The sequence below is a fragment of the Maylandia zebra genome, linkage group LG20 (genome assembly GCF_041146795.1).
Source record: "Maylandia zebra isolate NMK-2024a linkage group LG20, Mzebra_GT3a, whole genome shotgun sequence".
Lineage (NCBI taxonomy): Eukaryota > Metazoa > Chordata > Actinopteri > Cichliformes > Cichlidae > Maylandia > Maylandia zebra.
The window spans coordinates 5,437,237-5,452,385 of NC_135186.1; the positions used below are offsets into that span (position 1 = coordinate 5,437,237).

The 15,149-nt window shown below is 43.3% G+C and overlaps 1 protein-coding gene across 8 annotated transcripts in view; it reads left to right on the plus strand.

Annotated features, from left to right (window-relative positions):
* Positions 1 to 14,071, plus strand: part of casz1 (castor zinc finger 1) — a 173,544-nt gene extending 159,473 nt beyond the window's left edge. For 6 of the 8 annotated variants that reach the window (XM_076878506.1, XM_076878505.1, XM_004554174.6 and 3 more), the window contains 10 exons: positions 160 to 223; positions 1,238 to 1,401; positions 1,762 to 1,884; positions 1,973 to 2,293; positions 2,398 to 2,596; positions 3,412 to 3,583; positions 5,173 to 5,321; positions 6,624 to 6,861; positions 7,659 to 8,030; positions 8,820 to 14,071. In XM_076878506.1, the coding sequence (XP_076734621.1) occupies positions 160 to 223; positions 1,238 to 1,401; positions 1,762 to 1,884; positions 1,973 to 2,293; positions 2,398 to 2,596; positions 3,412 to 3,583; positions 5,173 to 5,321; positions 6,624 to 6,861; positions 7,659 to 8,030; positions 8,820 to 10,105 (3,088 nt within the window). In that variant the 3' untranslated portion in view covers positions 10,106 to 14,071. The remainder of the gene's footprint in view (positions 1 to 159; positions 224 to 1,237; positions 1,402 to 1,761; positions 1,885 to 1,972; positions 2,294 to 2,397; positions 2,597 to 3,411; positions 3,584 to 5,172; positions 5,322 to 6,623; positions 6,862 to 7,658; positions 8,031 to 8,819) is intronic. The other 2 variants (XM_014407531.4, XM_014407532.4) reach the window with 1 other exon arrangement.
* Positions 14,072 to 15,149: the final 1,078 nt, after the last annotated feature.

The following is a 15,149-nucleotide window of genomic DNA, read 5'->3' on the forward strand; positions in this document are numbered from 1 at the left end:
TTCAACTCCAATCTTCCCTCCAACCCACACCAGATCTTATTTCTTAAGAAGACAGCATTTTTCTTCTTCATTATACAGGCACACCTTGTGTGATAAATAGTAATATTTACTGTTCTCATGCAAATCTTGACTAAACATTGTTCATTTTCCTTGTTCCAGTAATGAATCAAACGGACACCCTGTACCAGGGAATACATCTCTTTTATCCTCGCTTATGAATAAGGTAAGATCCATCCATCAAACGCCTTTCATCCCAAGACAAATTAGCGGGACACGAAGGGGCCTGTTTGTTTTTTAATGTTTCACAGCTAATAAGATGAGTTTGTATCATTTAAATTTTCCAGCCATTTTTCATAGAGTGTAATTTTCGCTGCACCTCTCACAAATTAATACAATGAAGCAGTAGCTGGGTGCCATGCCAGATATATAGAGATGTTTGTTTTTTGATGAGCTGTTTTGAACTCGCCGTCCAATTTTTCCTCCTCCTTTATACGTTTTCTTCCCCCTGCCTCACTCTACATTTATTCATAGGGTTTATAAATTATTTGATTAAAAAGTCAGCGCAGGGAAAAAAAAAAGAAAAGCAGGAAGGCGCTGCCCTCATTTTTTAACAAGTCTAAATGTTAGCGTATGGAAATTTAAATCTGTATGGTTTTTTTGTGAAGATTAAAATGGACATTGTCTTAGTCATATATCTTATCTGACTCGTACAAATATGCCAGGTGGTTTCCATCATGTTGATGATGTCATGGGAGATCAGCCACCATTTATTTACTCTCTCCAACTGATCATGACTTCCTCCACTCCTTACCCCCCTGCAAGCTTCGCCGCCTCCGTGCACCTAAGTGCACGTCGTGGTTTTAACCTCTCTCGAGGACACCTTACCTTCACATTTGCAGTCGTCGCGCCCAAACGGCGGAGACGAGCTGCTGTCTAGCAACTCAGCTGTTGTCGTGTCAGCTTTTTGTTGGTTTGCTGCAAGCCACCACATTACATAAAAGGGTTAACAGTAGCTCCCAGAGGATGCTTGGCAAACACGCTTGGCCTGCACTCAAGCAAAAGCCCGGATGTTTGTAAATCTGGCTGCCCTTTTTAGCTTCGTCAAACCATGCATGCGTGTGTGTGTATGTGTGTGTGTAAGAGAGAGAAAGAGAATTCATTCTCATACTCTCACTAACATACGAAAGTGCCCAGCTAACCCAGCGCCTGGTGGTTTTTGTGCTGTTTTTTTTTGTAGATGTCACAGGTGAACCCTGCCCTCTTCAATGCAATGAACCTGAAGACAGAGCTAGAGGCAGGTGAGGGTGGTGACACCTCGGAGGCAGGACAGTATCTCAGCAAAGTGTTGAAGAGGCCCCTGGCAGAAAAAGCCAACGAGATCTGGAGGACGTACCTCCGCAGGTATAAAAAACAACAACAACAACAACAACACACATACACAGGAAGCGCGTAGAGACACTGGATTCATTATGAGAGTGAGAAAACAGTCAGAGTGTTAAAAAGTAGCGCACGTCCTTGGAAGGTCTTTCCTGTAAATACTATTCCTCACATACTGTATCAGTGGAAACCCCCCCTCCAAAAAAAAAAAAAAAAAATAGAGAACACGTTCTTGCAGGAATTGGAAATGACAGTGCGCTGGTTACAGTATGACGGACCGCAGACATTTACCGTCAGGTGAAGAGTTGAGCCAGGTGTCCTCATAGGTTGCGTTTTCCTTAAGCAGCAGTAAATTTACAGTCTTTCTTATCTGTCTCTGTTAAGGTTTGACACGGATGACTTCTGTGAAGCTCAGTGCGACTTCCTTCACAAAGTTCACTTTCACTGCTTGGTAGAGGACTGTGGTGCCCTCTTCAGCACTGTGGATGGGGCTATAAAACATGCTAAGTGAGTGTCACGCTACCCTCGCTCTCTGCATTTTAGTTTTTGGCTTTTATCGATCGGTATAAAAAAGAGCTTCCATCTTGTTTTTCAGCTTCCACCTCCGAGCCACCTTGAAAGTGAAGTCGGAGCCTTCGTTCGGTGAGGGCAAGGACTCCGGTGAGGGCGCCCAGCTGCAGCCCGTTGCCCCCGTCTCTATGGCCAACAACCCCTCCATGGATGTTGCACACCTCTCCTCCTCTGGCAGATACAGCTCTCCTCCCCCCTCCCTGCTGGCCTGGAAGCCGCTGACGGGCAGCATCCCTCAGATGCCAGCATCAATGCCCAACCTGCCATCCAGTTCCCCTCTAGCCACCACCTCTCTGGAGAATGCTAAGCCACAAGTCAAACCTGGTTTCCTGCAGTTCCAAGAAAAGTATGTGGAAACCTCTGGGTTTCGTACACAGCGCCCTGCTTTTCTTCTTACTTTCCACAAGTTGATTAAACGATATCTTCTCTGTTTTTTTCCTCCCCATGCAGTGATCCATGTTTGGCTACTGACTGTAAATACTCCAATAAGTTCCACTTCCACTGCTTGTTTGGAAATTGCAAGTATGTGTGCAAGACCTCTGGAAAGGCAGAATCCCATTGCTTGGACCACATCAACCCGAACAACAACCTGGTCAACGTCCGCGACCAGTTTTCCTACTACTCTCTTCAGTGTCTCTGTCCCAACCAGGTGAGTGTGGCTTGATAACTCAGCCAGGAGCTGAATCACCTACTGTCATCTCCCCGAGGTTTCTAAGCATGAAGTATGCTATCTATTAGACCAGTATTTGAGGTTATTTGACTCAAGGCTTTCACAACCACTGCTCGCCGTCTTCCATCTCTGCTGAGAAAGACAGTCGACTCACCCCAGTAATGCCTGTTTATATGTCAATGATGTCATTTTGACTGCCGCATTCTCCTCTCAGAAAAGGCCAATTTAGCTGATATTACCCAATAAATCATTGTCACTTGCACAGTAAACAAGGCTGTCTGGAATAGGGCAAAAATCAGGGGAATGCTTCGCAAATGAAACCTAAATGGCAGCCCCTGCCTGCTCTCATGAGCCCGTATTTGGAAAACCGTTTAAATGAATTCATTAATGTGTTGAAAATCACCCCTCTCACAAAAAGCCCCCCCTCCCTTCTCCTCCCCCCCCCCCCCCCCTTTAGTCTGCATCTCCTGAACTGAGAAGATCTTATTTGGCCCGGTCCTTTGGGATCTGGGCCTTGCAAACAGATGGTGGTGTACAGACATGTTAGAGCGGAGGGGTGTTTGTGGGATGCCTGGAAATGCAAAGTAATTGTACCAAACAACCGGAGAGGAAAAGACTGCGAGGTGTTGATTATGTTTTTTTTTCTTCTTCTTTTTTGGGAAGGAACTGTGTGTAGTCTTCGCTTAAACTTTGCACACAAAGAAGGATCCAATAAAAATTAATCAGCTCCTCTGGCTTTCAAACATTCACGACATTTGAGTCATGAAATTGGAAATTATGTGTCTCCACTGCAGCACTGCGAGTTCAGAATGAGGGGCCACTATCACTGTCTGCGGCCTGGCTGCTTCTTCGTCACTAACATCACCACCAAGCTGCCGTGGCACATCAAGAAGCATGAGAAGGCAGAGCGTCGCGCCGCTAATGGCTTCAAATATTTCACCAAGAGGGAGGAGTGCGGGAGGCTGGGTAAGGAAAAAACACTGGAAAAGAAAAAAAACTTCTGATCCTGTAAAAGTTTTGTGTCCCGCTGTCTCTGTCTTTGCCTCGCATCAAGCTGTGTCAACTTGAGCGGCTTTTAAAAAATACTTTGCCAGGAGAGATCTGAGGATTAAAGGTGTTACGTTGAGAAAGATGTAGCCTAATTTGTGTTGTCTGTTGCAAGAGGATATTCCCCGTGTTTACAAAGGGAGAGAGACCAGTGTTGGCAAACACAGTGTCATGCATTGCGAGAGGTTTAAGAAGCATGAAACAAGTCTGCCTCGTAGGTTTTTGTTGGCGCAGTTTGCATATTCACAATGGCACCTCGAGTCCCAGATGTAGCCTTGCCCGTGCTATATGAGCAATAATGTCAAAGAGGGCAATCACATCCAGGTTGTTTTCTTCTTTCTTTTGCCCCTGTCAGAAATGAGCAATTAGGTTTGTGTTTGTTAATTATCTGGCTTGTCTGGTTTAGCCTGTTTGTGTTGTGAAGCTGCGCCTCACAGCCACCGCTGCCATCACACAGAAATGAATTAAAAGTGATCTGTTTTTTTCAGGCGGTTACACAAGCTTTTCAGAGCGCAGAAACAAAGCAAACAAAACCAGGCCCTAAACAGCTGTTTTTTGTCCCCAGCCTGATCTGCCAAGTGTATTGTTTGGGCTGGAGGGGAAAAAAAACAGAAAGGATTACCACTGCTAGCTCTCCAGTTATAAAGAATTGATGGGTTGCCAGTATCCATGGCAGCAACATTAAACTGAGCACCGCTGCTGATGTTACCTGGTTTCTGTCTCACAAAAGGCCCTCCCGTGTCACGGGGGGTTACTGTTATTTGCTCAACTTTGCGTGTTTAAAGCGTTGTGTGTGCAAAAGCTATTTGATGACACAGACATGTTTTTTTTTCTCTTAAAGTGGGTGCCATGGTTACTGACATGCTAGCACCTGCCCAGCATGTTACTCTTTCAATTATTTCTGCCTGCTTTTATATAATGGTATTTGATTAACAGGCACAAAACGGCACATTCATTTAATTTGAAATCATAAAGCAATTAGAGCTAGACCGGTTAAAACACTGGAAAAGAGCAGAAGAATATAGAACAGACGACACCACAGCGGAGAACAAAAGGGGGAAAAATGACAATGGAGATACTTTGAAAAATGAATTTAATATGGGAATAATTGTATATTTACTTTGGTTTGCAGGGGTGTGTGCATTATTGGCCCACAGAAAATGAGAATTTATTTATGTAAATTCCTAATTGAATAAAGCATGTCAGTGTAATAAAAGAGCTCCACAGGTTTAGTGCACAGAAGCCTTGACTTGCTCAGTATGACACCCGAGTGATCTAATATTCCTCCTACATGTACACTCCGAAACACTTTGAAACCCGATCCCTCTTTTGTCACAGCTATATCATGAAATTAAAAAAACCCTAAAAATATTTCACTTGGTGTTTGATGTATCGCGACGCCGTCACACTTATAATATTGCGTGTGGCGCGGGGAGCCTTTTTTTGGACGCCGCACTGGGAGCCAAAGATAAATTAAGCTCTTACTTTATTCTTTTTTTATCCTGCAGGTTGTAAGTATAACCAAGTCAACAGCCACTTCCACTGCATCCGCGAGGGTTGCCAGTTCTCCTTCCTCCTCAAACACCAGATGACCTCACACGCACGCAAGCACATGAGGCGGATGCTGGGGAAGAACTTTGATAGAGTCCCATCCCAGGTACAAGCACGCCAACGGCGACATGTGATACATTTTGAAAAGCGGTGTCATAAAAATACAGGCTAAACATCTCAACGGTCTGAAGCCTGTGTTGAATAGTTTACTCAAACATATTTTAACAAAGCACACACCCTTTTCCTGGGAGATTAAATAGTGAATAGACGTTCCCTTAACTACTCTACTACAACTATACTATATATTGTTGTTTTTGCTCATTTACACTGTAAAAAAGAGGAAGGGCTAGATATTGTTCAGCATTTGGGAAACTCATTTCTATTTTTTTTTAATAACACTGCATATCAGCTCACCGCGCTTACCTAAACACAGCATTGCACTACCAACTGGGCATATTATTATATCGGTCTTTCTTTTTTCACTAAACATTCAGAGATATACGGCACAAATCTTTTTTTCCTCCCATATTCACTTTGTTGTTCTGCTGATCTGCAGTTCTGCTTTTATTATTCTGCTAATTTCCCTCATGGGATTGATAAAGCATTTGTCTGTCTGTGTGTCTGTGTTTTTCATCTAAATTTTATGTTCTCAGAAACACACCATTGTTTGTGGTTTTTGCTGAAAGAAGATGAAAAAAAAGCTCCCGATCCATTAAGGACTGCTCTTAAAATCTCCCAATATCATAAAATGAAGAGAAAAATAGGGATAATAATAGTTAAAGAAGGTTTAAACAAATGTTAAGCAGCGGAAGTCCTTTCTCGTTTCGATTTTGTCTGTCTTTCGTTCTTTTTAAGGTCGCGAATAACAACAGCTGTTAGCGTACTGGTGGTTACGCCGTCTTTGTAACTTGTGTACCTGGTTTGGTCGGTTTTGTCGGGGTTTTTTCGTTGTATATCTATTTCTTTTTTAACATTCAGTTTCCTTTTTTCTGAGTCATATTCAAGGAAAGACTAACAAAGACGTGATGTTCTGTAAAAAAGAGAGTACCGCTCATATCCTGTCATACCAGTCAATAACAAATCACTCATGGCATTCTTTTGATGAAGTTTCTTTTACACGCAGTTTCCTCAGTTAACCTCTGCAGTAGGTGCGGGATGGAGCCTTTGTGGATATAAATGTGGATTTTCTAGTTCTGTTTAGGCTATTTTTTTGTTTTGTCCTTCATATAATGACAAAAGTATGAAGTTCGTTCTTTCAAAAAATACTTCTGACGTCTTGAAATGCTTGGTTGGATGCCAAGCGCCAACACCTGCGCTCATGACTCTTTATAACCCAAGATGTTTGTTTCGTAAGTCTTTGTGTGATAATTTTTTTAAGCTTTTTATTTTATTTTGTTTTGTTCTCTAGATGATGTCACTCGGCCGCAGGGCGGATGAGATGCAGCAGCAGGCATCGGGTATGGTGCACGGGTCCATAACGATCCAGCCTGGCATCAGCTCCAACTTCTCCAACATCACGGATGAGAATGATGACTACATGGACTACATGGGTGCAGGAGGCAGCCCCTTGGGTCTCTCCTCCGAATCCTCCAACCAGGACCGAAGCTGCACCAGCACACCTGTGGGCAACGACAGCTCTCCGGCAGGTAAGCCCACGTGACTCAGACTCTGACATGTCAGCATGTACAGCCTTTAGCACAGTTTAGTCCACAGGTGTTGTCCACAAAGGTTTTCTACTCGTTGAACATCTCAGCCCACACGTCACCCAGAAAGCCAGCAACTCGTCATCTCATGCATCCTCCAATCACAACTCTGACTTGCAATCAATAGACACATTAGTTTTAATATATGTGGTTGATGACTATGCTATATTCTTATGTTGGGAGCTGCGGACGAGACAGTTTCCAGTTTGCCCGGTCATCCTCATAAAACCTCCATTTTGTACATCAGTGGTTTGAGATATTGCACTGTATGTAGCTTATTACATTTTCCTCTGGCCAGAGATCATCCCTGTGGCTTTATGTCTACTTTAGCACTTTTAGTGGTTGGAGTTTTGGGAGAAAGGAAATGAGAAACAGCCTCTTTTTCCTCAAACTTATTGAATAAACGGGTTCTCCTCTATATTTTTTCCTAAATCTTAGCCTGTCTCTGATTTTCACATTTCTCCATGTGTTGCCAGAAATATCCACTACTCTCATCGTTGTTGTTTTGGCTGGGTTACTTTGTCTTGAATGGGCCTCATTTTGTATCATTCTCTTATCTTTTATCTTTCCCTTTTTGCCTCCCATCCCTCTGTGTGTGCGTGTGTGTGTGTGTGTGCGTGTGTGTGTGTGTGTGTGTGTGTGCGCGCGATTTGGACCCCGTGTTTGTCTTTGTTCCCGTCTGTGTGTGTTTTCTCCCTCTTGCCTGTCCTTCACCCTCTCTGGTCAACCTGTCTCTCCAGGACAAGGCTGCCCCACCACCACTTCTGCTCCTACCACCCCTGCTGACACTAGCGCTACCCAGAATGCACCTCCTTCCTTCTCTCCTCCTCCTCCACCACGACCACCGCCACCTCCTCTTCCTCCTCCTCCTTCCGCTCTTCAGCCTGGCCTGCAGTCCCAGGCCCCATCCCTCTCTCCTGCTCTCCTCCGACCCCCTCTCCCCTCACTCCCATACCTCCTCTCTCCATCCTGTCTGTCATACTCTCTGCTCAGCGCCTCTCTGGGAGCCACTCGGAGTGTTGTCATGCCAACCAACACACCAGCTTTCAGCCCCATCATTGCCACTCCGTCTCCGGTTAAAAATGACGTCCCTATAGTGCAGGATGCTGCAGGTACTTATCCCCGGCGCAAACCAACACTGCAGCTGTCATTCTCAATTACTGAGTCCTGTGCAGCATTTAACTGTGTGATCCAGCCTTTCTCACTCTGCACTGTTGTTATGAAAAGACTGAAAAAAAAGAAAGCATGCAAAAAAGAGAACATTTGTGTTGAAATGCTGAAACTTGCATGCTTACTGTGTGGGTACAGTAAATTGAAAAAAAAAGTCTGCAATCACTTGACTTGCACCTTTGTGCGTAATTTCCCTTTTAGTATCACTAGGATTTAGCGAGAGACAGCAGTAAATTTGGCACCTGTTCTGTGAACCCTGGGCTCTGTTTAGCTTCCATTAACAAGGCTGCATCAGCAAGCTCTTATTTAATCTTGCCCCAAGTTTTATCGAGGCCCACTGCTTCCTGTCTTGCAGAACAGGGAGCACATCATTAGCAGTGACCCCAGGGTGTTGCAAAAAGGTGGGTGCCCCTCATAAAACAAACATGGAGATAAGAGGGTTGGTTAAAACTCCCAGCTCCGCCTTTCTTTGGAGGCCCGAGACACCCTGTAAAAGTGTCATGTCTTACAGTCAATCTATCATCCCCCCTCCTCCTCCTTCTTTAATCATTCTGGAAATTAGGGATTAAAAAAATAGTGGCTAGCTGTGCTTACTCAGCTGTGAACAACTTCTGGCTGAGCGGGGTCCGACATTAGGGTTTTAACCAGGACAGTCACTTGTTTGTAAGTCTGTGGACTTTATTATTTTTTTCAGGATTATTTTTGTTAATGCCCTTATCTCTTGTTTTTAGGCAACACCATCTCCATTCCCACGGCCGCTGGTGCAAAGAAGCGTTTCTGGATCATCGAGGACATGTCCCCGTTTGGCAAGCGCCGAAAGACCGCATCGTCACGTAAGATGCTGGACGAGGGGATGATGCTGGACGGATTCCGGCGCTACGACCTCTACGAGAACTGCAAGGACTCCAGCTGCCAGTTTTCTCTAAAGGTCACCCACTACCACTGCACTCGTGAGAACTGTGGCTACAAGTTCTGCGGCCGCACCCACATGTACAAGCACGCCCAGCACCACGACCGCGTAGACAACCTGGTCCTGGACGACTTCAAGCGCTTCAAGTCTTCGCTCAGCTGCAACTTTCCTGACTGCCAGTTTTCAGGCAACAGCACCCACTTCCACTGTCTGCGCTGTGGCTTCCGCTGCACCGATAGCACCAAGGTGACGGCCCACCGCAAGCACCACGGCAAGCAAGACGTGATCAGCGCTGCTGGCTTCTGCCAGTTCAGCTCCAGCGTGGACTGCGAGGTTCCTGACTGCAAGTATAAGCTCAAGTGCTCACACTTCCACTGCACCTTCCCCGAGTGTAAGCACACAGTGGTTGGCATGTCCCAGATGGATTCCCACAAGAGAAAGCACGAGAAACAGGAGCGAGGCGAGATTCCGTCTGTGTCGCCGAAGCAGGAAGCGGCGCACCACCTGGGAGGAAATGTGGCGGCAGTCCCTCCATCCTCCATGGGTCTGTCTACTTCCTCACCCGGTGGCCTCCACGGTTTGTCCCACAACATCATCACCAGTACTCCCTCCATGATCTACCAGACAGGCGGCATTGCTTCTGACTATAACCACTCATACCTGCCATCCTCCATCAACTTAGACAGCTCCCTCAACCTGGGCACAGACACCAGCAGCTCACTGTTTTTCCTGAAGAACGCCGCCGGTCTGGGCCTCAGCGATTCCCTGGACCTCAGCAAGAAGATCCACCACGACGCAGCGCGATCAGCCCACAACCTCTCAACCCAGCTGGGCCTGCCGGCAGCTCAGGACGACACCACGGGAACATCCGGGGAGGCCGAAGATGACATGTCACCAGAGGAGGAGGTGCAGGCGGAGGAAGATGACGAAGAAGAAGAGGAGGAGGATGAGGAGGAAGAGGAGGCAGAGGATGATCTCAACACTGACTCAAACGATGATTCAATGGCGGAGCCTGACGGCGAAAAAGACAATGGCCAGAGTTTCGATGCTTCCGTTAACCACACTGATGCTTCCCAACTGGAAAAGCAAGAAGATGCTGACCCATAAAAAACAAAAACAAAAAAAACACACAAAAAACAAACAAACTGAGTTTAAGAACTGCAGAAAAATTCTGTGTACTATGATTAAACGAAAAATGAAAGTGGCCTCATTTATCATGTCGAGAGACTTCGGACGACGACAAAAAACAACGAGAGCGTGGCGAGAATGATGGCCCGAAACGATTTATTATGATGTTTACAAGATGACCAACATTATTAATTCAATTATGCATTAAAGGAAAAAAAAGATTACGAATGGAGACACACAGAGTTAGGGCCCTGTTTCACACATGGGACAGCAATGTAAAGCATTTTACTACACATCAGTCTTTTTGTGTGCGTGCATGTTTGACTTTAATTTATTTTCATTTTTTCACTTTTTTTGTGTGTGGACAAAAAAGAAAAGAAAAACACGTTAGAAAAACAAAAACAAATCTCTCTATATAACTATATATGTAAGTGTGTGTGTGTGCGTGCGTGCGCGTGTGTGTGAAAGATAATATACAAAGGAAATTGCTGGCACAGGCGACATGAACTGCAGAGCCGTGGATACATAGAAAAAGGGACATGAATCACTAAGGGAAAAGGATGTGTTTCAAACGTTTGATCTTTTTTCTGTATTATTTTATTATTAATTATTATTATTATTAGACACTGAGAGAAAGGGGTTACATTTTGCTTGTTCCCATCTCTTTGGTATTGTTTTTTCTCCTTTGTTCTCAATGATACGTGGACTCGACCAGTAGCTGTTCGGTCGGTCTCAGCTGCAGTCAGGCGTCCTTTCAAGCCGCCAACCTCGACAGTTCTCTCTGACATTCTGCTAGAAGTGTTTTCAACTAGCACCGACTCCAAGCTTAACCCTTTGTAATTTTTAGCCCCAATGTGGAGGAATCAAGTTTGTGCGTGGGTAGTGCACTTTTCTATTAGCTGACCATGATGATAAGATATACTTAGATAAGTCATAAGTATATTTAAAAAAAATATTTTTGTTACCATTTGCATCTTTGCATTAAAAAAAATTGTCCTTTTTGTTGTGTTGTTATAGTCAGATGCATATCGATCTGTAAGCCGGAGAGGTCTTGATTAACGCCCGGCAAGTCACGCGGGGGATGTTTGGTTGTTGGAGGGGCGGGTGGGGGCTTCAAGACTGACCAGAGGAAACGATGAGTCACTCAGATGCAGCAGCAGGAGGGGTTGGGGTAGGGGTGGGGGTGGGATATAGAGGAAGTGTCAGGGAGTGTGTTTTATGTTGAAACTGTACAGACCGAAAATGTCTCACAAAAAAAAGACGAAAAAAAAAACGGCATTTTTGTTTTCCATTCACTATGGCTGTGGTTGAGCTCCTGTTGTAATGGTTTTTATTTAATATTTATGTGACCTTCCAAATGAGAAATTTTTAGAGTGTTATTGCACTTTTTAGGTTCATTTTTACCATCTGGGGAATGAAAAAAAAGGAAAAAAATAATGATATATATCTTTTAACAAGGAATTTGCTTTAAAGATGTTGTTTTAGTTCACTTTTTTTTTCTTTTTTTTTTTTTGCTTTGATGCACAAATAGATGTTAGTGTGACAAAGAACTGTTGTTCTGTGGTTTATTTAAAGATTGGTTTTTATTTTTTGCTTCTTCTGTGATTGGACAGTACAGCGATTTTAAAAAAAAAGGAAGAAAAACAACGACAACATAAAAAAAAAAGGAAGGAAACGCGGTGCGTCGGGAAAACGGCGCTCCTGTATGAAACACTAATACGGACTGTGATTTCAATTAATTCTTAAGGAGTTCATAGCAATGCTCACTTACTGTAGTACTAAATTATAAACCTGTCTAAACCACCCTCTGGTTTTTATTGAGCAAACATGTACGACTGAGGAGTGGACACACTGATCATGAATTATCTCCTGAGCTTAGCATTGGATATAAATGATCACAATATAGGGATAAATAATGTGTGTAGATGATATTCCTCCAGATATTGTTTTGAGAAGAAGAAGAAGAAGAAGAAGAAAAAATAAGGTTGTACAGTATTTTCCTCTGTAAAAAATGACTATATATGAACAAAATGCTCTTTGATGAACAGCTTCCTTTAAAAAGAAAACGGTAAAAAAGGAGAAATGAATAATAAAAAGTTAAAAATTCAAATAGCCTCATCATAGTTTGCTTGTGTGCGTGACCTCTCTTAATTAGAAGTTGTTCATATTATAGCGGCGGTGGGATGCCGTTACATGCCGTATATTTTATTTCTTTTCTCTCAAACTAAAAATACACTGATTTGAATTCATTCATGGATGTTTCTCTCTTATTTATTGATTCATTTGATTCATTGTCATTTTTCTGTGCATGATCTCTACCCCCCCCTCACACACACACACAAACACACCCACCCCCACCTCCCCAATCCCTCTCATTAACTGAAAATCTTGGTTTGTATTTACTTTGCTGTGGGCGCAGACTGAACTGTCTCCCGGGACTCTGTTGCAGAGCAGAGGCATTTACTACGTTTGTTTTGTTTTCTCTTCATTTGCTGAGATAACTGCAGGGGCTGGGAGATGTTGTGTACTTGAATTCAGTTTAGTGTGTGTGCAGGTGTGTGTGTGGGTGTGAAATTTTGTTAAAAAAGAAAAAAAAAGTAAGAAAATAAAGACGCTGTAATTATTATGACGCATGATCGGTAATGATTCAGCCTGAGGTCGTTTTTAGTCACATGTAGGGGGAAAACTGCTGCTGCTGGACAACAGCAGGGCAAAAGCAGCACTCCTTTTTTCCCCTCTGTGTCAGTGATACTACTGAAGTGTGTGTGTGTGTGTGTGTGTGTGTGTGTGTGTGTGTGTGTGTGTGTGTGTGTGTCCTGCTGAGAGAGACTCATAAGCCGTGGCTGTTCTGTCCCACCTACTCAAACCTGCAGTTCAATCCATAACCTCATTTTCCTGCTTGTTCCTCTATAAACTCAACTTTTTTTTCACCAAAATAATTGAAAACACACAAACACACACATAAAAAGACAAAAAAAAACATCTGCATTCATGCAGGTAGAGGAATCAACAATATTTGTTGTCGGGGTTGTTCATTCTTCACATTCTGGTGTGAGAACAGGATCAGAGCGAGGACCATTACTGAGATTTAGAGGTCTGCTACTGCTAACAAGATGGCTCTCTGTGTCTTGCTCACTGGTAACAGGGCACATTTATTATTATTACTTTTTTTTTTCTCTCTTTAAGCCATGTGCTGGTGTCTCCTCCCAATATTTCATGTCACCCAGTGGCCAGTGTGCTGACTCTGTCCCCTCGTCTACAGCTGTTCCTGTCCTTACTCCTTCTCTTCCTTGTGATGTTTTTTTTTTTTTAATAAAAAAAGAGAAAAAAAAGCACGGGTAAAGGCATCACCATCTGTCTGCCAGCTGGTATCCTGTATATAATCTACCAGTGGAAAAAAAAAGAAAAAAAGAATAAACATGAAAATTATATTACACAAAAACCAGACGGAAACGACCTCCAAATCCTGCATAGGCTGCTGCTGAAACGACAGATCGTTTTACTGTTTTAATTAACAGAGTAAAAAGGATGGTATAAAAAATGTGTGTGTGTGGGGGGGGTAAACAGAGATGTATTTCCACTGCTGGAAAAATGTAATATGAAAGCAACCTTCTTACTGCAGAGTAGTGGATAAACAGAGCAACAATTTAGACTTTGTAAAATATATTGCACTTTTGGACTAAAAGCCATCTCCCGTTAGCGTTCAATTTGGCTCGATTTATGAGACGTTTTATATGAAAAGTAGACAATGAAGCAATTTTTTAAAAAGTCTCTACTTCAATTTGTTGCCCTCAGCGCTACTATTCATTCTCGTCGTGTTGCTTATTTCCACTTGGATACAGTGCTGTTCATCTTCATTGTTCTATATTTATGTTTTTGCATGTCTTATGCAAACATTGAGCTTTTCACTCAGTGAAATAAAAAAAACCATACTGAATAACTTTAGGCCTGTTTCCGGTGTCAGTGTGTTTTTGAATTTTAAAACATGTGTATGACACATCTTTGAGCAGATTCATACCTTCTGCTTTCACACAAAACAACCTCGAGTTTTATGTTTTATAAGCCTCAACTGTGTGTTTGTGTGTGTGTGTTATTGTGCCAGGCAACACTGACAAGCATTTGGTTGATATGTCAGGAACAGGTTGAGTGAGTGTATGTGTGTGTGTGTGAGCAGCGTGGAGAGGCAACAGTTGAGGCTGGGAACATACACGACAGGTGTGCACTGCATATGTGGTCACATGATGCCTATAAGGCAGATTAGGGCCCAAACAGATGAAGCGCTGCTTAATGGCAGCTTTTATTAAGTTCACAAAGCATGGGGGGTGGGAGGGGGGTTGAGCAGAGGAAAAGCAGGTGGCTGGGCCTGTGCACTCGTAAGATGAAGACAGATATTGTACAGTGTAGTCTGAAGAGGGTAGCCACTGTGGAAGGATTTATGGAGATTTGTCTGTCCTGGACTTACTGCCTGCCTGTTCCCCAATCCTGCAGCAATAGACAACGAGGGAGAGCTGGGAGAGAAAAAGACTAGCTAGCAGCTAGCCATGAAACCAAAGTGGGTGAACATGCATAATGAGAATAAAGTATAATAATAATAATGGTCAGCCACTGTAACCACACAGAAGGCTCAGAAAGCAAGAAAAAATGTGCAGCATGTTAAATATCAGTCCCAGGAAATTCACAAACTAAGTTAACATTTGAGAACATCCATGCACTTCAGAGAAATGCCAGCTGATTAGGGCAACTAACAGATAACACAACCTACTGTATATACACATTCCTGCCACTTCATTAGGGACACCTGTAGCTCATTAAAACAAATAGCTAATCCGCCAGTCACATGGCTGAAACTCATTTAGTGCATGCAAAAAAAAGGCATGTAGCCACAATTAAAGCTTAACGGAAAGTGTGGTCACATGAACACGTGCGCTGTAGTGAAGAGTAAATATTGTGCATGTTCAAGTGGATTTACAAAATTAGCCTAAAACGTCAAAAGAGCAGGAACTTATAGTGTGAAATATAGATT